Source organism: Arachis stenosperma, chromosome 1 (genome assembly GCF_014773155.1).
Source record: "Arachis stenosperma cultivar V10309 chromosome 1, arast.V10309.gnm1.PFL2, whole genome shotgun sequence".
Taxonomy (NCBI): Eukaryota; Viridiplantae; Streptophyta; class Magnoliopsida; order Fabales; family Fabaceae; genus Arachis; species Arachis stenosperma.
Window position 1 is genome coordinate 119,190,640 of NC_080377.1, and position 23,836 is coordinate 119,214,475.

General features: G+C 33.5%; 2 protein-coding genes across 5 annotated transcripts; both read left to right on the top strand.

Moving 5' to 3' along the window:
• Positions 1–5,669: 5,669 nt before the first annotated feature.
• Positions 5,670–14,345, top strand: LOC130973458 (formin-like protein 13). Of its 4 annotated transcripts, none has more exons than XR_009084142.1 (18): positions 5,670–5,942; positions 6,080–6,777; positions 7,365–7,586; positions 7,694–9,072; positions 9,170–9,293; positions 9,784–9,855; positions 10,060–10,158; positions 10,260–10,301; positions 10,501–10,581; positions 10,663–10,713; positions 10,824–10,905; positions 11,036–11,130; positions 11,299–11,370; positions 11,459–11,575; positions 12,098–12,166; positions 12,252–12,318; positions 12,451–12,803; positions 13,745–14,343. XR_009084142.1 is itself a non-coding variant. In XM_057898002.1 (17 exons), the coding sequence occupies exons 1-17, from the start codon at positions 5,870–5,872 to the stop codon at positions 12,612–12,614; spliced, it is 3,507 nt and encodes a 1,168-aa protein (XP_057753985.1). In that variant the 5' UTR covers positions 5,670–5,869; the 3' UTR covers positions 12,615–13,706. The 4 variants fall into 4 exon arrangements, 1 of the variants encoding a protein (XP_057753985.1); XR_009084146.1 differs by having other exon boundaries at positions 13,823–14,343; XR_009084149.1 differs by having other exon boundaries at positions 5,867–5,942; positions 6,204–6,777; positions 13,745–14,345.
• Positions 14,346–16,726: 2,381 nt separating this feature from the next.
• On the top strand, positions 16,727–22,340 carry LOC130943397 (reticulon-like protein B21). Its single transcript, XM_057871257.1, has 9 exons — positions 16,727–18,316; positions 18,402–18,461; positions 18,570–18,672; positions 18,784–18,858; positions 19,069–19,213; positions 19,306–19,375; positions 19,471–19,536; positions 20,927–21,049; positions 21,887–22,340. The coding sequence occupies exons 1-9, from the start codon at positions 17,260–17,262 to the stop codon at positions 22,066–22,068; spliced, it is 1,881 nt and encodes a 626-aa protein (XP_057727240.1). The 5' UTR covers positions 16,727–17,259; the 3' UTR covers positions 22,069–22,340.
• Positions 22,341–23,836: the final 1,496 nt, after the last annotated feature.

A 23,836-nucleotide genomic window follows, 5' to 3' on the forward strand; every position in this document is an offset into this window, starting at 1 on the left:
ATATACTCAAAATTTAATTTTTTAAATCTCACTAACTAATATAGTAGTTATCTTAAAATTTAAATCTTTTAATTTGTTGAAAGATCTTTTTAAAAATTAAAATATTTAAATTAAAAAAAACTACTATATTATTTAGTCAAATTTAAAAATTAAATTTTTGAATATATAATCAACAATAGTTTCATAAATTCATTTAAATAAAAAAATTCCACTATAAAAAAATTACAATTTAAATACATAAAATTTTAAAATATAAATGACAAAATAACTTTATAATAATTTAATTCTTTTAATTATTTTATATAAAGAGAATTTTGTTTATTAAGGTCTAAAAATAATATTCAAATTAGTACTATGAAAAAATATTTTAAATTTAATATTATGAAAAAATTTAAAAATATATAACGACTAATTTGACTAATTTTTTAAATTTTAAGGATGAAAAGACTTACGTCTGAACTTTTAGGGACTATCTTGATTATGAATAACTTTTTTACATGTCAAGCGGGGGTGGCGTGGATGTTCCCTTCCGCCTTCCCCCTCTCCCCTAGAAACAACACTCCCCGCCATCCAATGAGCGACTTTCCCCGAATCCCATCCCCAACCCTGCTTTCCTTTTTTTTTTCCTTTTTTTAATTTTATATTCTTTTAGTTAGGAGTAATTTGGTAATAAAAATAAAAAATTTCGTAAAAATGACGATTTTAAAACTAAGTTAAACCTTCCAGATCATTTTGTAACAAAAAAAAAGTCGACAACGAAATACATTTTCGACTTTTACGTTAAGAACCAAAATTGTATTTAACCCTTTATAATAATAATTATATATATTTTTTATTTTAATCTTCTAAAAAATTTATATATTTTTATTAATTATTCTATAGAGTACACAGAGACATACACTAGTATATTACAATAACAGAGATGCATATTTAAACATTATATGTATTATATAAATTATTAAAATAACTCTTTTTCTCTTTTATCTCTTTACTTTACTCTGATTACTCTGTTCTCTGTGTTTCTCTACTCTGCTCTGAAACAGTTTAACTTTTCATATTATACCTAACACTAGTCGCAACTCAAGTACTAACTAAGTTGCCCTAGTTCGTTCACTAGTCTCTGTCTGTTTTTCTGTTATTAAAACCTTACAGACTTTTCTTTAATTTTATCTTTTCTTCAACTTTTTATCTTTCTTTTATCTTTGCCTCACTAATATGTTCTTACCACTCCCTAAGTGTTTTATGAAAGTAATTATGAGATTCTGCACTTAAAGTTGTCTTTCTAAAGCTTTTACAGAAAATTGCCTTTTTCGCATTATTTTATTATTATTATTAAAATATTATTTTTAATTAAATATTATTATGTAATATTTTATTATTATTTATTATTTTATTATTAAATTTTCGAAAATTACCTTGCCTTTACCTTTTAACCTTTAAAATTAACTTTTTACTCCCATAACTTTTAATATTTCTACTTTAACCATCCTAACTTTCAAAAATTACCAAATAATCCCCCAAACACCAAATTAATTACTTCCTTGCCCTTTTATGAATCAAAAAGGTGTTCTTCATTGTTCTTCACCACACTCAAAGTGTTCTTCGTGTTCTTCGTAAATTCTTCAAATTCTTTCTCTGTTTTTACCCGTTTTTCAGTCTTTTCAGCAAACGATTTTTACCATAATTCATAACAAATTAGCAGCCACTAAAACCCCATCTTTTCTACATGATTTTAACACAAATTGAACCCCATCTTCAAATTTGTAGGGTGAGTTGTGATTGGTTGGCTTGGAGGTGGGTTAAAATAATATTAAAATATCTCAGGTGTATAACAACTAAAACTAAGTGTATCGGAACACTTGTAAAATATCTCTAAAAATTATTTTCTGAGCTACTAGCATAAATGACACTAGTAACATATTTAATATGATAATAGAACATGTATAATGAGGCCTTAGCATTGCTAAAGTCATCAGAGAGTGCTGGTGCTAAGCTGCACCAGTAAACCGTAAATCCGGTTAAACCGATTTTCTGTTTTTAACAAAATAGACCAGGTAACCTTATAATATCATTCAAGCATTTTATAATACTAATATAATGATAATATTATACTATTCTCTCTCCTCTCATGAATCGAGTCCGGTTCATCAAACAGAGACTATTTACGAAAGTCAAAATCAAAACTACCAACCGATACGGTTCAAAACTAGGTTCTTCGCGATCGAGCTTGCCTCAGAGGAGGTTCTAGCTTAAGGATGACATAATGATAATGAGGATTGAGATGCTTGATGATATAACAGAGGTGTTCCCTTTACTGATCTTCCGGAGAAATTCATACCTTCAGAAAAGATCTCGCATACTCGAAAATCAGGGTTGTTACACTGAATTAATGACTGTGCTGTTTGATTGTGTGGTTGGTTTCTGATTGAGATTTGCTTATGAGAAAGAAAAGACTTTGAATTTCTGAAAATGTTAAATACTGCCTCTTTGAAAAGGTTTTAAACGATTAGCTATTGGATTTTAGAAGTGTTTTTAAGACAGTGATAATCACAGAATCTGAAAACAGTTTTCTTATTGAATATCTTCTTATGACAACTTTGAAACTTCGTGGTGAGACCGTGTGGTTAGGTTCTCACCCCCTACAGCTTTACCTTTTCAAGAACCGGATGAAGAAGCGTTAAGAAGAGTTATACTGCGTTTGGTTGATATGTTGTTGTATTAATTAGATTATTTTATTCCCTCGTCTTTGTTATTACAAATTTGTAAGAGGGATAGGAATTGTATGTTTTATATGTATATTATATTATGAGTTATTATGTAAGGAGTCTTGTATATGAATCTATGCCTGTTTGTATTTTTATTAAGATATAGTGTTTATTTCCGGTTTTCAAGGAAATCAGTGATACAGTGTCGAGTCACAGGCTCCTATTTTAGTATTTAGTATGTAAAGTAGTCGTAATACTCCTTGCTATCAGAGTAGCGCAGCTGGAAGCGTGACTTCTAATAGTGAGGGTGTTACATACGTTATATAAAATACAACAAAAAATAATTAAATAAGAATATTAATACTTTATTTTCGGATAAGTTACTTAATTGAATTGTTTGGAATCTAAAATTATCAGAATATAAGTTTTTAACATTGTAGACGTATTTTTAATATTTACATATCTATAGAAATCATTAGACGGTGTAGTGGTTTCAAATTTAAAGTGTAGCAATCGATGTGAGATTGAATGCTAACTAGAAATTGCTAGAGGATGTAGTATTTTTTAAAGAACATGAATTATAAAAAAAACTGCGAGAAGTTATCACTATTATGCAATTACATATAAATTGTTATAGGATGTATCGGTTTACTTTCCAACTTGAAACCACTACATCCTATAGCGACTTCTATAGATATGTAAATGTTGCAAATTCGTCTGCAGTATTACAAAATTTTTATTTTAGTAATTTTCAATTTCAACCAATTTAATTAAGTAACTTGCCCTTTAACTTATCATAAGAATAAATTTATTACTACTATTTTTTTATTTAAATAATACATACTTTAAGTTACATATAATATAAATGAAAGTATTAACGTGATTTTATTTCTAAATTCAAAACCCTAAATAATAAAAAGAGGCACCAAATTTACTATTGTACTATAAACCCTAAATAATAAGAAGAGGCACCAAATTCACTATTGTACTATAAACCCTAACTCTTGACATCAAAGCACAATTTTCAGTGCTACACTCAACCTCTTAAACCCTTAAACCCTAAAATCTTATCACTCGGCACTACACACTGAAGTCTAAATCTATAAACTTTAAACCGTAAATCTCAAACCCTAAATCTTAAACCGTCATTACTCAACCCCAAACACTAAATCCTAAACTATCAACTCTAAACATTAACGTATAAACCCAATAGCACATGCCTATTAATGTTAAATCTTACGTCCAAAATTTTAAAACCACGCCATTTACCTTTTAACACTAACTACTAAAACCAAAACCCTAAATCCTTCACCCTAAATCCTAGACCTTTATTCCTAGACTTATACTCTAAATCTTAATCTATAACCCTTAACATTACTATAACCTAAATGTTAAATGAATTACTCTTCATCATCAACCTCTAATTAAACTTCCAAAACTCAAGCCTAAAATTTAAACACTAAATCATACGCCATAAATAATAAAATATACAGCATAAAGATTAACTGTTAAATCTTAAACTATAAATAATAAATTTTTAACTCTAAATACTCGATTCATATCATATCCTATTATATACCGTTAATTTTATTTTATTGTCAAATAACTCTAAATTATATACTTTAACCCCTAAATATTAAAATTCAACCACTTAGACCATGCACTCTAAATCATAACATGTATATCCTAACCCTATAAACTGTATAAATCCTCAATTCTATACTCTAAATTCTACATTAAACTATAATTCATAAACCTTATATATTTGACTAATAATAAAAGTAATAGTTGTGGACAATTTACCATAGTTATTATTATTTTTGTTATATTATTCTGGTATTATTATTAACTTCTAACATTATTATGAATTTACTATGTCTATCAATATTATTTTTATTCCTTTTAAAAAGTATCGTTAACTTTTTAATTTTATTAATATTTATTGTTATAAAAATAAACAACCATATAGCGTGAATTAATTATTATACCAATTACTGTTATTATTATTATACATTAACACCATATACTAAGAACTACTCATAAATTATCGTCAAATATGTTTTTTTATTTTTTTTTTTTGGTTTTAACTTTTCTTTTTTATGTCACTTTTTTTTGTATTCTTTTTTGGACTAAAGTCAAGATCCATTACCTATATGTCTCATAATCCAAAAAAAAAAATTAATACCCAATCAATAATATTTATAAACAAAGCCTCATTCTTGTAAAAAAAATACTAAATGCTCAAATAAACTTAACTGGCCCAATCCATAATTTACAAAATTCTATGAAAAACAAAAACAATCATTTTTAACCAAGGCCCATTCTCATGTCACATTAGTACTAATCAAATCTAATTCAATCAACTTTACAAATTAAGCTGAGCACATGCATAAGGGAACAATATACTGTAGCTTACTGAAATAGTTCAGAAATTGTCTTTGAAATTTTCTCACTCTAGACACTTGTCATTAATATACTTGGACAACACATTAATATATGTGTAGAAAATTTTTTTTGTCTAAACCATAGAATTCACCTAATTTCTATACAACACCGGAATTGTCTTTGTTCGGTTACAAAGTCATAGAATAATACACATACCTTTACACGTGTAGCACCCTAACAGTGGACAACAATCCACTCCGTACCAGCCTCATGGAAAGGCTCATTCTGCCAGCCCCAGACTAGAACTCACCCTAATCCAACGCTGCATGAAAAAGTCACAAGTGTAATTTATCTATTTCGCACCAAAATTACCCGTCGCGGGCACAATATGACACGTGTCACCTGCAAGAAGCTCCACGTAAGCGACCGGTCACTGTGAGTCGGTTAGTAACCACAGCTAGTCACATAATTCAGCTAAAAACAAAACAATAAAAAACTGAACGGAGCCACGTCACAATTCTCTCTCTTTTATTTTATTTTATTTTTAAAACACAATCTTCTCTTCTTCTTCTTCCTCATCGGTTTCTCACTGAAAACAAAACAAGAGAAAGAGAGATCAAAAGCATTTCACAGACTCACTCACTTTTCGATTTTCATTCTCTCATTAACGAAACCGCTTCTCAGCGATTAAGCGTAAGGGAAAAGATAACACGGTTTATGTGCGCGCTGAATGAGAGTTTCCGTTTTTGCTGAACCCGAAGAAGCTTGTTCTCAGAGACATGGCTATGCTCCGAAAATTGTTCTTTCGAAAACCCCCCGATGGCCTTCTCGAGATCTGTGAACGAGTCTATGGTAACCTTGTCGCTCTCTTTCTCTCTTTATTTTTATTTAAAATGTTTGTAATTGCGTAAGGTAGATTAATTCCAGGAACCTTAGGTTTTGTAGAAATGGAATTGTTGGTTTCTTAACCAATTAATTGATTAATGTAGTATTTGATTGCTGCTTCACCACTGATGCTTGGAGCGAAGAGAATTACAAAGTTTACATTGATGGTATAGTTGGTCATCTTAGGGAGAACTTGCAAGATGCTTCAATTCTTGTTTTCAATTTCAGAGAGGAAGACACCAAAAGCGTTATGGCAGACATATTATCTGAGTATGACATTACTATTATGGACTATCCGCGGCACTACGAGGGTTGCCCTGTGCTCAAGATGGAGCTTATTCACCATTTCTTAAGGTCTGGTGAGAGTTGGCTCTCTCTTGGGCAGCACAATGTGTTGTTAATGCATTGTGAGCGCGGAGGTTGGCCTGTTTTGGCCTTCATGCTAGCTGCATTGTTGATTTTTCGGAAGCTTTATACCGGGGAGCAACGGACTTTGGATATGGTGTATAAGCAGTCTCCCCGCGAGCTTTTACATTTGCTGACACCCTTGAATCCGATCCCTTCGCAGCTGAGGTATCTGCAGTATGTTTCAAGAAGGAATGTGGCCATAGATTGGCCACCGTTGGACAGGGCGCTCATGTTGGACTGCATCATCCTTAGATTCATCCCAAATTTCGATGGAGAAGGAGGCTGCCATCCCTTGTTTAGAATTTATGGGCAGGACCCTTTTAGTGGAGACAAGAATCCGAAAATGTTGTACTCAACGCCCAAGAGAAGCAAGAATATCCGGTGTTACAAGCAGGTGAAATTAACTAACCCCTAGGCTTTCATATGGATTTGTTGCTCTGTTTGCTCCTGGGTCCTCTTTTTTGAAAAGTAGAGGACTCATTTCATATTTGAGCACTCTATTTGCCCAATGTAGTCTTAACTTTAAAGTTGGTAATAGTTAGCATTTCCAGCAATTCTTTCCACTGGTAAGTTTCTCAATAGTGATACTTTGCAAAAAAGTTATTTGATGAATAAGCAAGCTTCATTTAGGTGGGTCGTAGTCTTTGATACAAGAGACTGTTGCATCAATATCCCAAAATTCTAAAAGGAATAAGAGGAAGAAATATGACAAAATAAGGAAGTGAATATAAGTTCATATTTACTAGGTTTAACATGAACAAATTTTGGTCAAGTTTCAACATGACTACTATTTTCAGTCTTACAAAATCCTGGATTAGTTCGAGAGGGGCCCATTCTATGAAATTTGAATTGATACAATGATATGTTTGTTGTTCTAGAAAATATTGTGCCCCTAACACTTTTATTACTCAATCTAGATGCATATGGAATCTGATCGTAGATGTGTAATTATTTTGGAACTCCTTGCTAACTGTGCTGCAGGGAGAGAGTGAACTAATTAAGATTGATATCAGTTGCCATATTCAAGGTGATGTTGTGGTTGAGAGCACTAACTTGAACACTGATATGGAGCAAGAAATGATGATGTTCCGAGTAATGTTCAACACTGCTTTTGTTAGATCTAATATTATGATGCTTAACCGGGATGAAGTTGACATTTTATGGGATGGTAAAGATCACTTTCCAAAGGATTTCAGAGCTGAGGTATATCTTCTTTTTTCTTTTTCACATATATAACCGTCTGTTATCATGGCTACATAGCTTAGAAATACCTAACTTTCAAATTTATTCTTTGGTTTATTTGGATGAAGATCCTTTTCTCAGAAATGGATGCTGCTGCAGCTGTTATGGTGGATCGCACCTCATGCTTCGAGGAGAAGGAAGGACTGCCAGTGGAAGCATTTGCTAAGGTTCAAGAGATTTTTAACTATGTGGACTGGTTGGACCCCAATGCAGATGCTGCACTAAATGTTCTCCAACAGATGACTGCTTCGGCTATCATTAACGACAAGTTGGATACAGTTTCTGATCAGCATGGAGAAATGGGCACAATGCCTCAGGGGAAAATGAGTAAGCAATCCCCGGAAAATGAGAAGAGTAAAAAAGGTGACATGGCCAGCAAAGTTGATGCTACTCCAAAGGCATCTGATATTTCTTATTTGCCTGGTTCTATGGAAGCTTCTCTTTCCCCAGAAACACCTCCTTTACGGCCTGCCCGAACTAGATTAGGCAAAACACTTCATGATTCTCTTCCCCATACAGAAGTCAGTCATCAACTTGTTATTGATGAAACTGAAGCCCAATTACAAGATAGAAGTCTGTCACCTATTTCTAGGTTTGCACCTGAGAGTCAATCGTCACCTACCTCTTGTAGTAACTCACCAACTGATTCCATCACCCTGGCTTCAAATTCAGTTATTACTTCAGTTCAGCCACCCCCTGCACTTTCTCCCAGAACACCGTTGAAGGAGATTCCACCTGTAAAAACAAGACTCGAGTCATCCTCACCGCCTCCACCCCCTCTTCCTCCTACTCCTCCTCCAAAGGATCATAAACCAGCTATAGTTAGACCTCCTCCACCTCCGCCACATCCTTCAAAGAATGATCTACATGTTATAGAAGGAACCCCTCCTCCACCATCACCTGCTTTAGAGGAAGAGCCACAGATAAAAGCTAGACACCCTCCTCCTCCTCCTCCTCCACCTCCTGCAAAGGATGATTCACAGGTTAGAGCTAAATCCCCTCCACCACCGCCACCACCTCCTTGTCTCTCTGTCAAAGCTGAAGCTCCTAGTACACCATCAGCAGCACCACCGCCGCCGCCGCCGCCACTGCCACCATCTGCATCATTTCCCTCCAATAAGCCCAATCCTTCTGTCCCAGCTGCTCCTCCACCTCCTTCTGCACCAGCTGCCCCTCCACCTCCTTCTGCACCAACTGCTCCACGACCTCCTTCTGCACCAGCTGCTCCACCACCTCCTGCTCCCTTTGGCAAAGGAGGTTCAAACCCAAGCAATGGTTTTCCAGGGTCTCTTTCGGATGGATCCGGCTCAAAGGGACGGATTCTGTCACGTACTATTAGTTCAAAGAATAATGGCAAAAAGCTGAAGCCATTGCACTGGTTGAAACTATCTAGGGCGGTGCAAGGAAGTTTGTGGGCTGAGACACAGAAATCGGGTGAAGCTTCCAAGTAATGTTGATTTGGCCATAGTGTTCATTTTTATGACCAATAGTCTTCCTATTATTCTAGTGTGTCATGTGCCTCTACATTTGTTATCTTTATGTAGAGCCCCAGAGATTGACATGTCAGAGCTTGAGAGTCTCTTCTCAGCAGCAGCCCCAAGTTCAGGTTCAACCAAGAAATCAAATTCCCAAAGCTCAGTTGGGCCTAAATCTGATAAAGTGCAGCTGGTAGGTTACCTCTGGTTACTAGTACTACAAATATAGCTTATGGTTATCTAAATAATCTAGTTGTTTATACCTGAATGTGATAACTAAATCTACGACAAATAGTTTCTAGGAGCTCTATCTATTAATTGATTATCAATTTATGGCAGTACTATATTACATTAACATTACAAGTTGTCATCTGTCAGCTTGCTATTCACGCCAAATTTTAGATGACAAGATAAAGTATAAAAAATGATAAAAACAAAATTGATTTGAAGAGAATTACTTTGCTATTTCCTGCACTTTTTCTTATCATGGAATTATGAGAGATCTGTTGTTGAGTGCTGTGTTTCAAACAACGAACATTAATCTGTATGGTACTGTGTTTGAGATAGGTTATGCACTTATTTGTGATTTTATAACTGCTATATCTTTTATTTGGCCACAACATAAAGTTGGCACTAACTTGCTATATCATTTATATTTATTTTGATGTTATCCCTCCTTGCAGATTGAGCATAGGCGAGCATACAATTGTGAAATCATGCTTTCAAAAGTGAAGGTGCCATTGCATGAATTAATGGTAAGATTGATGTACCCTATGATGAGTTGAAGTTTTGTATGTGGAATTAATGTTCTCATTTAAGAATAATGGCTAGGACTTGTTCAACATTGTACGCTTCATTGCTCTTTTCTTTTTCTAGTCTTGCTCATGATATGGAATATTCTAGATGATAAGTTTTGATAAGAGTTATCATCAACCATTGCTTCTTTTGAATGTTCATAGAGCTCAGTGCTAGCACTGGAAGAGTCAGCACTAGACATTGATCAGGTTGAGAATATCATAAAGTTTTGTCCTACGAAAGAAGAGATGGAATTACTTAAGGTTGGTAAACAATGATCAATAATTATGCTGATCTTAAGTTCCTTAAAATAATGAGTATCCTCTTTCCTTTCAAAATCACTCGACTTTTATCAATTGGACAGGGTTATACAGGGGAAAAGGAGAAGTTAGGGAGGTGTGAACAGGTACATAAGCTTTTATGAGTTTTTTATGTACGGTTATAGTTTGGGATCTCATTGGTAGACATAGGATGTTCGAATATTTGAATTTAAGCAATCTTTAGAAGGTCCCAAATATTACTTCTTATCTTCAATGGTGGAGACTGCATTTCTACCTTGACTTGGAATGTATTTGGCTTACATCTCCATAACATTCTCATTACAGTTCTTCTTAGAGTTGATGCAAGTACCACGGGTAGAATCCAAGCTCAGAGTTTTCTCATTCAAAATTCAGTTCCAAACTCAGGTAATTCCCATTACTTGAGTCCTTGATAAGATTGAATTTTAAATTAATTTGCAGGTTGAATGACTCGTTATTTTTATGTAGGTTGCTGACCTTAGAAATAACCTGAATGTTGTGAATGCTGCAGCAGATGAGGCATGATAACTTCTTTTATACTCAAATATTTTTTATTTACTTTCCCTTTTTTTTCTAATAAGAAATAAAATTTTGGATGCTTCTTTGTCATTCCTCTTTATCTTTTTCAGATCAGAGGTTCTGTCAAATTTAAGAGAGTTATGCAAACCATACTTTCCCTGGGCAATGCTTTGAACCAGGGAACTGCCAGGGGTAAGTTGAAACTTAAAACAAAGTACACTGATATATCCCATTGTTTGACGTCATCTTATATTGACATAATTGGCATTTAGTGTTGAGTCTCATAGCTGAGATATTTTCACACACTCCAATGTTTTTTTAGGCTCAGCCATTGGATTCAGATTGGATAGTCTTCTGAAGCTTACTGAAACACGTGCACGGAACAAGAAGATGACTCTCATGCATTATCTTTGCAAGGTAGACAAAGTTACTTATTCATTGTTGTCATATTTTCTAGTTCCTGTTAAGTATTATGTTTCTTGTGTGCCTAATCAAATTCTGAACTTCTAAGTCAGTGTAATGAATAGCTTTTCTTGTACTGAGAATTTTGCATCTTTAATGAGTGATGGTTTGAAACTACCATAGGTGCTGGCTGATAAACTACCAGAAGTTTTAGACTTCTCCAAGGATGTTGCTAACCTAGAGCCAGCAGCAAAGGTTCTGCACTTATCCCAGGGCTATTCAGTTGAATATGTTTTTGGGAATTGAATATTTATCACCACTGACTTGTAAAATTTTGATCCAGATCCAATTGAAAATTCTGGCAGAGGAGATGCAAGCTATAAGCAAAGGATTAGAGAAAGTTGTGCAGGAATTATCGATCTCTGAAAATGATGGTCCGATGTCAGAGACTTTCCGCAAGGTATATAGGCATTGTACCTCAAATTCTGCTGAAGTTTTTCATCAGTTTCATGTGGTTCATTCACCAACTCATCTTTTGTTTGAGTTCATCGTAAAGAGAGGGGAAAAAAATATTGTTGTTCATTTTTTAGATTTCATATTTCCACCACAAAAAATGAATGCATAATTGTTTGTGAACTCTGCATAAACATATCTTAATTAGAGCCTACTGAGTTTGTAATCAAGTGCTGTCAGGAAGGAATAATGGCATTCTAGTTTCTGTCCCCATTCTGTGTAGGTAATCATTGAGATACTGAGGCTTGTTTATCATTGTTCTAATATGAGAGTTTCAAACCATGGGCTTTAAAAAAATGTGGAAACTAACCAGGATAAAAAATGTGCATACTTATCTGTTGGTTAAATCCACTTTGTCAATAAGCATACATATGCCAATATATGATGTTAAGAACCGAATCATTCCTGATCTCGGGCATAAGAAATATTGACGTTCTCATTCTATAATTTCTTTCTTTGTTCCTTTTAGAATTTGAAAGGGTTCCTCTCTCATGCTGAAGCTGAAGTCCGTTCATTGGCTTCACTATATTCTCGCGTGGTAGGCTTTCCTGGATGTATCTGTATGTCTTTGAAGTTTAGACCATATATAGGCAATGCTTTACTTGGATATTTATATTTTACAGGGTAGGAATGTAGACACGTTGATTCTTTATTTTGGGGAAGATCCATCACGGTGCCCTTTTGAGCAAGGTGAGAAGTTATGTATATATATTACTCTGTTATAACTCTTTGTTCGGTTTTTTATTTTTTTTACTTTGATTCCATTATCAACACTTTTAGTTTTGCCTGCTATGTCTTGTGATAATTTTGAAACTTCTGCAGTTGTCAATACTCTGCTCAACTTCACTGGAATGTTTAACAAAGCACATGAAGAGAACAGCAAGCAGCTAGAGCTTGAAATGAAGAAAACAGCAGACAGTGACAAAAAGAAGTGTGAACAAGAAAAGATAATACCGGCAGCAATCCGGACCGGCAACGTCCAATGAGCGGTAATTGGATGTAACACTAGCTTCAACAATCAGAACACACTAAGCATGACTAGCAATTTGATCGGAGAAAAAATGGTTTCATGATTTTGGGGAGTGCATGTATAGTGACACAGCACTTTTAGCTCTGACGTTGAGAACCAAAACATGCATAGATGATAGAACTACATATAGCACTGCAAAGGCGAGGTAACTTTTCATGACCAACTCACTTTGGTTGTACATTCTTTTCTCATCATCATCATACTCTAGTTATTTTTGGTTCATAAATATCCTACACCAGAGACGGTAGAGTTTGCATGAGTTGTGTTATTTTGCCATGCAACTGTATATTTTTTCCTCTCCGCTCTGAAATTATTCATGTTTGTGCCCTTCACCCACCGCTAGCAAGACTGTTTTTCCATCTGTAATGGCATAGCATGTATTATCATATAAATAAGATTTAATTTTGAGTTAGGTGAGAAAATATAGACTATAGAGGGTGAAAATTTATGCAGTGGTTAATCAATTCTTCAATATTAAATTATTGGCAAGCCAATAATTGGAGTCTATTGCGGTGGCCAGTGGCTTCATTACCTAGCCTGATTTAATTTGTCCACATTATCACCGATGAACTATATATTAGCATTTTCAACCTATATTTCAGTGTCACGTAGCAGGTTGCAGTATTCACTAGCCACTAAGCCCACTGTTGATTTGATAAATTAAATCACCATTAAATTAGAGGATTGCTTTACAAATTATTAAGCATGCAAGTTGAATGCATCCTTTTGCTAGACAGATGCCAATATATTATGCAAACCCCCAACACGTGGTAGACTTGACTGACTTTATAATGTATAGTTGTATAGACTTGGAAAAAATGTGAAGTTTATAGTATTAATTAATGAAAAGTTGGTGTTATCCTGAACAATGAAAGAATAATCGATTATTAATTATAATTAATATATATGGTGCTTCTTGTTTGTGTACTATGCACTGAATGAGGATTAGATATAAAAGCAGAAAAATCCGCCCCCGCCGGAGTTGGATGGCAGAATCAATTTTCAGACTTGACCATAGATAGTGTTTTATGGAGCCAATACTTGGTTAATTAAGTATTTTGATTATTGATTTGGGTACTTGTGTAGATCTTGGTGATAATTGAGACAGAAGATAGCACAGATTAATTAATTAGTGGAGCTTTGCTAACATAATTGGATAAGCAGGCACGTGGGTTGAGGATGATATCACAGCATTTTTATACAAAGTCATACATCTGAACTATGAAGCATCAAACGGCACGTGGTGTGGTGGCGCTGAGGTCACGTGCCTTCAACGTTATACCTTCTTGTGGGGATTGCGGTCCCCTCTTCCTCCCATCTCATATAATACCAACAAGAATGATTAAAAACCAAGAGGTCATTTGTCTAAATTAATTAAAAGCAGTGCTTCAAGCTATTATTATTATTACTATTCTTTTTCACTTTTTCACCTTCCCAATTCATCCATGCCTATCCCAAAAAAAGTTGACTTATGTAGTTATGCAACCTCTTACTCTTAAAAAAGAAGGCTTAAGCTTTTGCTTCTCCCATTTTAATGCTTAACCGATAAAGAAAAGTAAAAAGAAACATCCTGTGTAATGTGTGTATTTATACATTTGTTTTTTAGTGTACAAAAAAATTTCTCATTTATTTTTCACATGACAAGATTACCATGTGTGATTTTTTTTATTATTCATGTAAAATGTGAGACCTAAGAAGGCATGAGATTGAAGTTTGAAGATAAGAATCTACGCTTGATAATTTTACGTGAAAAATCAGTAATAATTTTCGTTACTCTTGTTTCTAACATAGGAAATATAGTAATTTTAGATCAGGTACTATTTTATTGTGTCTTATTTTCACAATGAAACAAATGTATTTGTCATATGTTTTTATTTTTTATTTTTTCGATAAATTGGATAATTCTCAATCCTAAGTATCACATAACACATCTACACACTTATGGTTGTAGCAACAGCTAAGATTTTTTTGATTGGTTGCAATCGAACCTGAAATCTCTAGGTGGAGAGCGAGAGACTATGTCATATAGTTAATTAAGGCTCCATAATGCAAACAACAACATTGTAATCAGTTTAGCTTCAATAATCTCCTGTCCTTTGAGTTTAATAGCATTTTCCCTTTTGACGTCATCGATACAATCCACTATATGAAACATGATTCATGAACAAGTAGACAAATTATGAGTAGTTAAAAACCAATTATCTAATATATCCTCACCCGAATTAAGAAAAAAAATGCTAGTACTATTTTTTTTAAGCAGCAGACAGAATCATGGGAATTTGGATATATAGATCCAAGTATTGAAATCATGTTGATGCTGTTGGAATCATGGCCATAATATATAATGATGATTGATGAATAGTCGAAGAAAGCAAATAAAAGAGAATCACAATACTATTCCAAATTGTGTCGGTGAGTATTATCAAGCGTATGTATGTATGTATTTGCATACGTATGCAAGAACAAAAGAAATCAATGTCGTCACGTACATTAGACGTAAAATGCGGACTCTTAATATTTATATGATTTGTCGAGATCTCACATGCATGGCAGCATCCCTAATCCAACCAAAAAAAGAAAAGCAAAAGAAAAGAAAAGAAAACGGTGTGCCTACTGATTCATGTGGGGTGGGGTCCCAAATGCAAAGCCAAGGTTTATTATTCACTTATTCAGTGTTCGTGAGATTCTTTATTTACCTTCACGCCAAACATTCCCACATGCAGTAACTTCTCTTCATGCATTCTTTTCTCTTTTCTTTTCATTTTTTAACTAACTCTTTGCTCATGTTTTGTGGTATACTTATCAAGATATGAAAATTAGAATCTATTTTTAATACACAGTAAAAAATTTTGTATAATTATTCAATTAAATTTATGTATAAATTTTAAATTAATTATTTTTATTAATGTAACAATATACAATTAATTAATTACGTAGAACTCTTTTATAAAATTAAATTACGAAAACTAGCAAAACTAGAAGCCTTTTTGGACTGAATTTTGTGAGGGGTGATTAGATCAACATTAGAACCTATAATACATTAAAAAAAAAGGGGGTCTATCATGCATTATTAACCATGAGTACGCATTTAACAATTCTTTGTTCATTCTCCATCTTTTGTAAAAAGGGGATAAAGTACAATTAATTAATTGATCTTTAATTTTTTTATATATTGGCTGTAAAATTAGTTTAGTTTTGATGAATTAAAAGTATACAGAATTTTACACAATTATCTATTCAGATTTTTGTACTTAAATAATTTTTTAAATAATAAATTTAAAAATTAATTATTTTTTATCGATGTGGTAATATATAATTGAATATCGGTGTAAATTTTTTTAAAATATTGTTAGTGATGTACAAATTTTTTGGTAGATATTAGTCATGTAAATGTAATATGATTTGAACAAAAAAAAAACAATTAAGGAGTACTAGAGCAAAGTAGCAAGTAGGAAGTTGCAGTGTTTGGAATCAAGAAAACACTTCGCTGAGGAATTAATTCGAAGCTCTGGTATATGCTGTCTCCATAGTTGAGTGGCTTGGCATGCCACTAAGTACAAAAATGCATTAATTGCAAGCTATTTGATACGTGCAGACATGCAGTTGTCTTCATGTGAAGTTGATAATTAAAAGATGTTAAATAACAATTTAGTTAAACATATCAAATCATTAAACAGTAAAACTAACAACTTCATATATAAACAACTGCAGACGAGTTTCTACCTTTGATATTATGCTAATGTGTGTGGGGATGTACCAGTAACTCTGTAAACCTTACTTAACACCAATTTAATATTTGAGGGCAGGAACTACTTTTCATCAAATTATTATTATTTAGCACTAAATGAATACTTTGAAGTCACACATTATTTTTAGTTACACATATAATGAAAGTTCAAGAAGCATATGTAAGTAATTTAAGTTGTTACCTTTCTTATGCAATTCACATCCATATACACAGATAATGAAAAGAACAAAAATCTTGCAGAAGGCATCTATTTTCTGTAGTATACCTACATATATAAACATAACCAAAGCACAGAACTAAGCAAATACTTACCAAATAGAGTCTCAAAGGACATCATAGGATATAGGATTTCAGGACCATATAGAAAGATGTAGTTAGGTTTATCATTTCTGCACGTGAGAGTATGAAATGAGAAAGAAGATCTATATCTATATTAGGAGAATCTATTCTATTATGTGCATAAAAAATCACTACACAATACCTTAATTATTCAACCCCACACCCCTTCACAACTTTTCTCTCATAACAGAACTGCAACAACAGACAGAGGAAAAAAGTAAAGTAACCATCAACAAGAAGGTATCTTGCTCAATTCATAAACACACAAATATAACACAATCCCCCAATTCTCTCCTCTTTTCTCTTTTTTTTTTTCTCTCTCTCTCTGAGCTAACTTTAGAAAGGGATCCCAATGTTGTTGCACCCCACCAACCGCCATTTCTTCAGCTGAAAGCTTCTTTCTTTCTCTCTCTCTCTGTCTCATGCAACAACCAGCACACCCTATGTCCCATTACTGTAGTTAGTGATTATTAGCAAAAGAGAGAGAGAAAGAGAAAAAGGAGGATACTTAAATATGGATGTGAGCAGAAGAAGAGTTGGAGTTAGAAGCAGTGTGGTTGCAGGGTCAGTGTGGGAAACCAGAATGAAGAGTGATCAAGTTCGAGGTGGAGTTAAGGTTTTCAATGCAGATGAAAACGGTTCTGAAGAAGGTGGCACCGCCAGATTCAAGAGAACTCAAATTGGGGTTGCTATTCCCACCGGAAAGAGGAAAACTTGGAAATCAGATAGCCCTGACGGATCAGAAAAGACCCCAATTCACATTGCCAGAGGAAAAACAGAGCAACAACAGAGCAATACCGTTTCCTCTGATGAAATCACCCCCAAGAAGAGCCCAATTCTGGTGAGGAAGAAGATTATCAGGACCCAAGGGGCCAAGGAGGTTCCTGTTGGTGGAAGAAGCAGCCCAATTCAGGCTTCTAGAAAGCTAAGATCTGAAGAGGAAGAAGAAAAAGAAGAACAGAATGGGAACCGAGATTCTGTTAAGGCTGAGGATCAATCTGTGAAGGGTGTTTCTGATGGGAATGGAGAAAGTTCAATTCAGCCGAGGGAGACAGAATCAGAATCCAATCGTGATTTGGCTGAGGAATCAATTAATGGGATTGATGAATCAGGATCAGGACCAGATGGTGTTTGTGGAAATGTCCTAATGGATGAGAGTTGCAAGGATTTTGGTGTGTGCCAGGACAAGGTCATTTCAAGCACTTCAGACAATGCAGATGAAGAGGAAGATGAAGATGTGGATGAAGCTGTTGATATTGAGATGGAGAAGAATAGCTTTGTTGTCAAGGAAATCAGTGTACCGGAATCCATGGTTGCTAATGAGCCAGAAAAGAAGGTGATTGTGAATGAACCTGAAAAGAAAGAGATTGTGAAGGAACCATTAAAGAAGGTGGTTGTGAAGGAACAAGAAAAACACAAGATTGTGAATGAATCAGAACCTAAAAAGATTGCAACTACACGATTTCATCAAAAGAATGAGAGGCCAGTGTCTTCCCCTATTACTGTGAAGCAATCTCCTCCAGTTAGAAGACAATCCACAATTTATCAGAATTTCCCCAAAACTAATTCAAGTAAGGCCTTTTGATTTTCGTTTTATAAGTTTGTTCTTTCAATCTGGATTTTGTGAAGCCTAATTGATTGATCATCACCATGCAGTTCCAAAGGCAGAAGCATACAGAAGCTTTCCACAAACCCAGAGCAAATTGCAGAGTCTAGGTGATTTATTTATCTGCATTTCAGAATTATTATTCAAGAAAGAAAATTGTACTCAAAATCTTTGATGTAATGTCTGGTATTTATTATTTAATTTATGTCATTCCTCAGTGGATTTAATCATGTGGAGAGATATCTCAAGATCAGCATTTATGTTTGGGACTGGAACATTCCTTATAGTATCATCTTCTTATGCAAAGGATATTAACCTGAGGTTAGAATTCCACACAAAAAAGAGAATAAATATCTTCTTCTGTATATACTTCTTTTGTCTTAGAATTAAGAGTAACACAGGATTAACACTTGTTAATACTTGTTTGTGCAGTCTTATTTCAGTATCTTCCTATTTCGGTCTAGTGTATCTAGCTGTTATCTTTCTCTACAGATCTCTAATTTGCAGGTAATAATCCAAGCATTGCACATTAATTAAGTTAATGATCATGTTTAGTAAGAATTTCAAAAAAAGTATAGAGATATTGACACAACGGAAACGGAGATACTCCTTCTCTAAACAAGTTTGTGTATTCCAGTGTCTATATTTTTTAGTCCGAGGCTTACCGAACAGAGATACTCCTGTAAACTTTCTTTATTTGGAATCAAATTTTTTCAGGGGAATCATAGATGTAGATAACACAAATTATGTGCTGGGAGAAGAAGAAGCCATTTGGTTGCTAAAGTTGATTCTGCCTTACTTGAATGAGTTCCTGTTAAGACTTAGAGCTATGTTCTCTGGAGATCCTGGTACCACAATGAAGGTACATTATTATTTGCTCAATGATCACATAATTTCTCCATTTTGTTGCACTTTTTACATTGTTAAATCTTGGTAGTGCTTTGTGAATTGTAGTTGGCAGTTTTGCTCTTTGTTTTAGCCAGATGTGGCAGCTCCATAACTATTTGGAAGATGGCCAAATTCGGTAAGTTTTCTAAATTAGCATCTCAATGAAGCAAAAGATGCAGAAGCAATTCACATGTCATTCCAGTCACTGAATTTATTCTTTTACTGCTTCAGGCTTCTTTGGAGTATTTACCCTGCCAAAAATCTGCTCCTTGTATTCTACACAGATAACTGCATATGGTAACATATTCTGAAATTCATATATAGTAGCATTATTTTAATGCATGCTTTATGACACAACACTTTGAAATGTGAAGAGACACAACCCAATTTCGATAAATACTTGCATATTCTTAAAACAATAATATTATTCACGGTGGAGCCTCACGTACAGTTAATAGTTAAGAATTATTACATAATTTGACATGTTTGACTAAATTGAGATCTAACAATTTTTAGCTATCAATTTCACATAAAAGAGAAATGCACGTGAGTTTCCACCATTATTCATAGACTACATTCTTGATACCTGTTTAAAAATACAGTTGTTATTAACAAAACAAAAAGAAATACATGTTGGTTGTTTAGAAAGTACTGATTTCAAAACAGTAACTGTAAAAGTTGTATGCCTAGTGAAGTTGTTCTAGAAACATACAAGTATTTTCATGAAACAAGTTGCTGCAAAATGGCAAATGCTCATTGAATGTGGTTGGGGCAAATTTTGACACTTAAATGTCAAATGTAAACGTTGCAGTTGGCCCACTATAGTTATAGTTTTTTCATGCATATCTATTCCTAAGAACGGCTCCTTTGTACTCTTGATTTTATGGAGTGGTACTACTACTTCTATTACTGTGTTTTTCTCAGATCCACCATTCTAGATTTAGTGGGTCCTTTAGGAAGAACGAGTGATTAATGTATATCAAAAATATGGATCCTCTAAATTTTGAATTTTTAATTTAGAGGGTAAAGTGTGATTTTTCACCTTTGAATAATTTCTCTCTCATATTTACTCTTGGTCCCACCTATGAAATGAATAGTGAGAGATCATACTTTACTCTCTAAAGTAAAATTCAAAATTTATAGAATTCAAATCCAAAAAAATTAACAACAAAAAGTCAGAACTTGCCTTATTTAATGAATGCTAAATAGTAAATAATGTAAGTTTTCGCTTTTTTTTTTTTCTATTATTACCGAATGTATATACAGATAAGGTCCAATTATGAATCCTCCACAGGCATAATTAAACCCTAAACTCACTTTAATGTAGTCTCTTTGGCTATTATCATTCATAATTTAATGCATCACATGGATAAGCATGAGCAACTTTTTCTTTTTATCCCTCACACAATTTTGGGCCCATTAGAAGGCTGAGACATAGGAGCACAATAATGAAATAATAATGGTCCTCCATATTCCTCGTGAATCGTGATCCTCACCAACAAAGTCAAATATGTATATTACTTGGTAGGCTTGTTATAATGGGCCATTCAATGGGCCTCCACTAGCTTTAAGGAGATTTAAATTTAACTACTAAGATCTTAAAAACAACCTTGCATTCAATATAAGTTGCATTAGGTATTTTGAATGACATGTTTGTTCATTAATTGTAATTGTTATTATATTTTAGCAAATTTTTGGATTCGTCGATTCCGGGACGCATGGGATTCGTGCTCTCATAAAAAGGCTGTGGCTCTGGGCATCTTCGGCCTCGTATGGAATTTGTCATCAGTTGTTGCACGCATTTGGGCAGGTAAATAACTAATAAATGTCTTATAACAAGAACTCGGTTGAAAAGCTTCAAAATTTACTTTTTTGAGTTTTTGACTTATCAAAAATAATAGTATTATAGTAGTATTAATTGCAGAGAGACTACAACCAGATTAGTAACTATCATGTAAGTTTCGGCTTTGTTTTCCGTGGGTTTTAAGCCCTCTTTTAATACCAAAAAGAAAAAAACCTAATAAATGTCTTGTATCTTTTTACAAGGACTGTTAAAATTGGTCAAACTCGTTAGAATCAACCCGTTTAAATGGAGGGACTTTAGCCTTAAAACTAGGTTCGTTTAAATTTTGGATTAAACGGACTAAACCCAATTAACTTGAAAAAATGACGGATTAAATGAGTCAGCTCGCGAGCTGAACGGGCAGCCCGTTTAACTTTTTCTGCATTTTTTAAAAGAAGTAGCACATTTGGCCAATAGTGTTTTTATTCCGACCCATCAACAAAAATGTCTATTTAAAATTTTTTTATCCAAAAGTAATATTTTTTAAAAAAATAAAATAAAAACATAAACGAGTCAGTTCATTTAACCCATTGAACTGGTCATAACAGTCTGAGTTAAAAAGTTATCGCCCGTGTACAAATTGAATTTAAATGGGCCAACTCATTTTAACCCACAACCAGACCTAAACAGGCTAAGCTAGTCCATTTTAGTTGATGAAAGTAGAGATGCTTAATGAATATTACATTTGGCAATTGGCATTATAGGTCACATTTTTCAAATGTGCTAGTAGTATAGTCCTCTCCACTCAAAATGCTAAAGTTTTGGTGCCTTAAACATGAATAATAACATATTTTGCCTATGCAGTGTTCGTGCTATTTGTGGCGTTCAGATATTATCAACAACATTATTTGGTGAGAGATGAATGGGAGGAAGATGAAGCAGGATGTGATGAAACATGGCATGAACAACATGTTGGAGTGCAGAGACAAAGGCGTGCACCTAATTTAGTTGTTGACACACACAATAAAGTAAAGAAAGGATACTAATAATTTATAGTGTGTGTATGTGTTGTGGGTACCACATTTAGCAGCCTTACCCATTGGCAGAGTGACAATATCTTTTTTCATTTTCTACTTTCTCAAATTATTTTTCTTTACCTATATCTATAGTTTTTTAAGTTCCATATATTATATAATCTTTTAGTCATTACAAAGATTATTCAAGTTTAGAAGGAAAAAAGATCCATAAGTACAAGTGGAAATGAAAACCCACTTGGATATTTATGGTTTGTAATATATGAATAACATATTTTTCTCTGAATTTTATTTCTCTTTTTGTATATATATAACAAAGTGTTTAATGCAAAAAAGTAATAAAAAAATAATAAAGCTTAAAAGATGAATTGTATCAAATATCAGTGAGTTGTTGATTTAAGAATTAAAGGCGAGTTTAGATTGGCGTTTAAAAAAAATATTGATTCTTTATTAAACAACAACTTTTGTTTGTATAGAAAATATAAGTATTACTTTCTTTAAGTAGATAATTAAAGAAAAAATTTAGGAAACCAACTAAGGTGTAACTAATTTGGAGTTAATTAGTTGAAAAATAATATTATTTTTAATTTTAAAATTAAAAAAAAATTAGAATAGTAGGATATTTTTTTTGTAATAGACTTATTTTTTAACTAGTTGGTTTTAAGTTGGTTACACCCTAGTTGGTTCTCTGTTCGGATCATTAATTAAAATTTTAACTTTTTTTTAAAAAAACATAAACATATTTTAATATATTTTTTCTTTTTTTTTTAAATAAAATTAATGTATTAAATATTTATCTTCAAACACTTTGATAATTATATAAAATTACTTTTTTCTTCGAAAAAGGCAATCCAAAATGAGCACTAAATGTGGATAAAATGACTTTTTATTATGGATGATAAAATCATAATTATAGGAGATATCAATTTGACTTCTTTCTGATGATTTTAGTGTTACACAATCATGTTTTTTTTTTTTCTAATGACATCTGAATTTTATTAAACAATAACACTCAAGAGACGGTATTTTCTACCTTCACGGTCACTGATGCACTACAAATTTCTACAAAAGAAATAATTACTTTTGCTTTTTTTTTTGTCATGGATTAAGCCCAAAAACCCTACCCAAACCCATAATTCAACTCGCTCAAATCTAAACTCCAATATGATCTTTTCCCTCTCAAGGCGTTGAATTATAACACCAAAAGATAAGCTCCTATGGCCTCCACGCTAAGATCATGATTTATTCCACTTTCTGATTGATTCTCAAGTCTGGAATCAAGGCGTGATTTGGTTCATAAAGTCCGCATCAGGTCTCTCTGTTAGCATCACCTCGGCAAGAAGCTTCACCCCAGAGGTTGAGTCACTGCCTGAACCCATGGTGTTTCAGGTTCTTTTCCTATATCCTTTATCTGTAACCTCGTTGTCTTACCTCTACTAACCCCATCTTTTCTGAATTATCAAGATATTCCGAATTTATCTTTTCTTAATATTTCTGTAGTTTCTTGTGTAGGATATATGCACCAGGATGCCTGCAAATCCGTTCAAGTTTGTTAGCTGAGCAATTATATGAGGCAGACGATTTCCATTCCTAGGAATCCAGGTAAACCCATTGTCTGGTAATCGGTTTCTTAGAATTTGAATATCTTGCAGAATTGCTTCAATTTCTCCTATTGAACCTTGAGATTTTATTGCCTGAATTAATTATTGGTTGTCTGATTCAATAAGCGTTTTTTTCGTTCCCAAATTTTTCACTATTATAAGTGCTTGTCTAATTGCAT

Coding starts and splice junctions, on each gene's coding strand:
- LOC130973458 (XM_057898002.1), top strand. CDS start 5,870: ATGGCTATGCTCCGAAAATTGTTCTTTCGAAAACCCCCCGATGGCCTT. Junction 5,943..6,079: donor GATCTGTGAACGAGTCTATG/GTAACCTTGTCG, acceptor TGATTAATGTAG/TATTTGATTGCTGCTTCACC. Junction 11,131..11,298: donor TCATGCATTATCTTTGCAAG/GTAGACAAAGTT, acceptor AAACTACCATAG/GTGCTGGCTGATAAACTACC.
- LOC130943397 (XM_057871257.1), top strand. CDS start 17,260: ATGGATGTGAGCAGAAGAAGAGTTGGAGTTAGAAGCAGTGTGGTTGCA. Junction 18,317..18,401: donor TTTCCCCAAAACTAATTCAA/GTAAGGCCTTTT, acceptor ATCACCATGCAG/TTCCAAAGGCAGAAGCATAC. Junction 19,376..19,470: donor TTGGAAGATGGCCAAATTCG/GTAAGTTTTCTA, acceptor TTACTGCTTCAG/GCTTCTTTGGAGTATTTACC.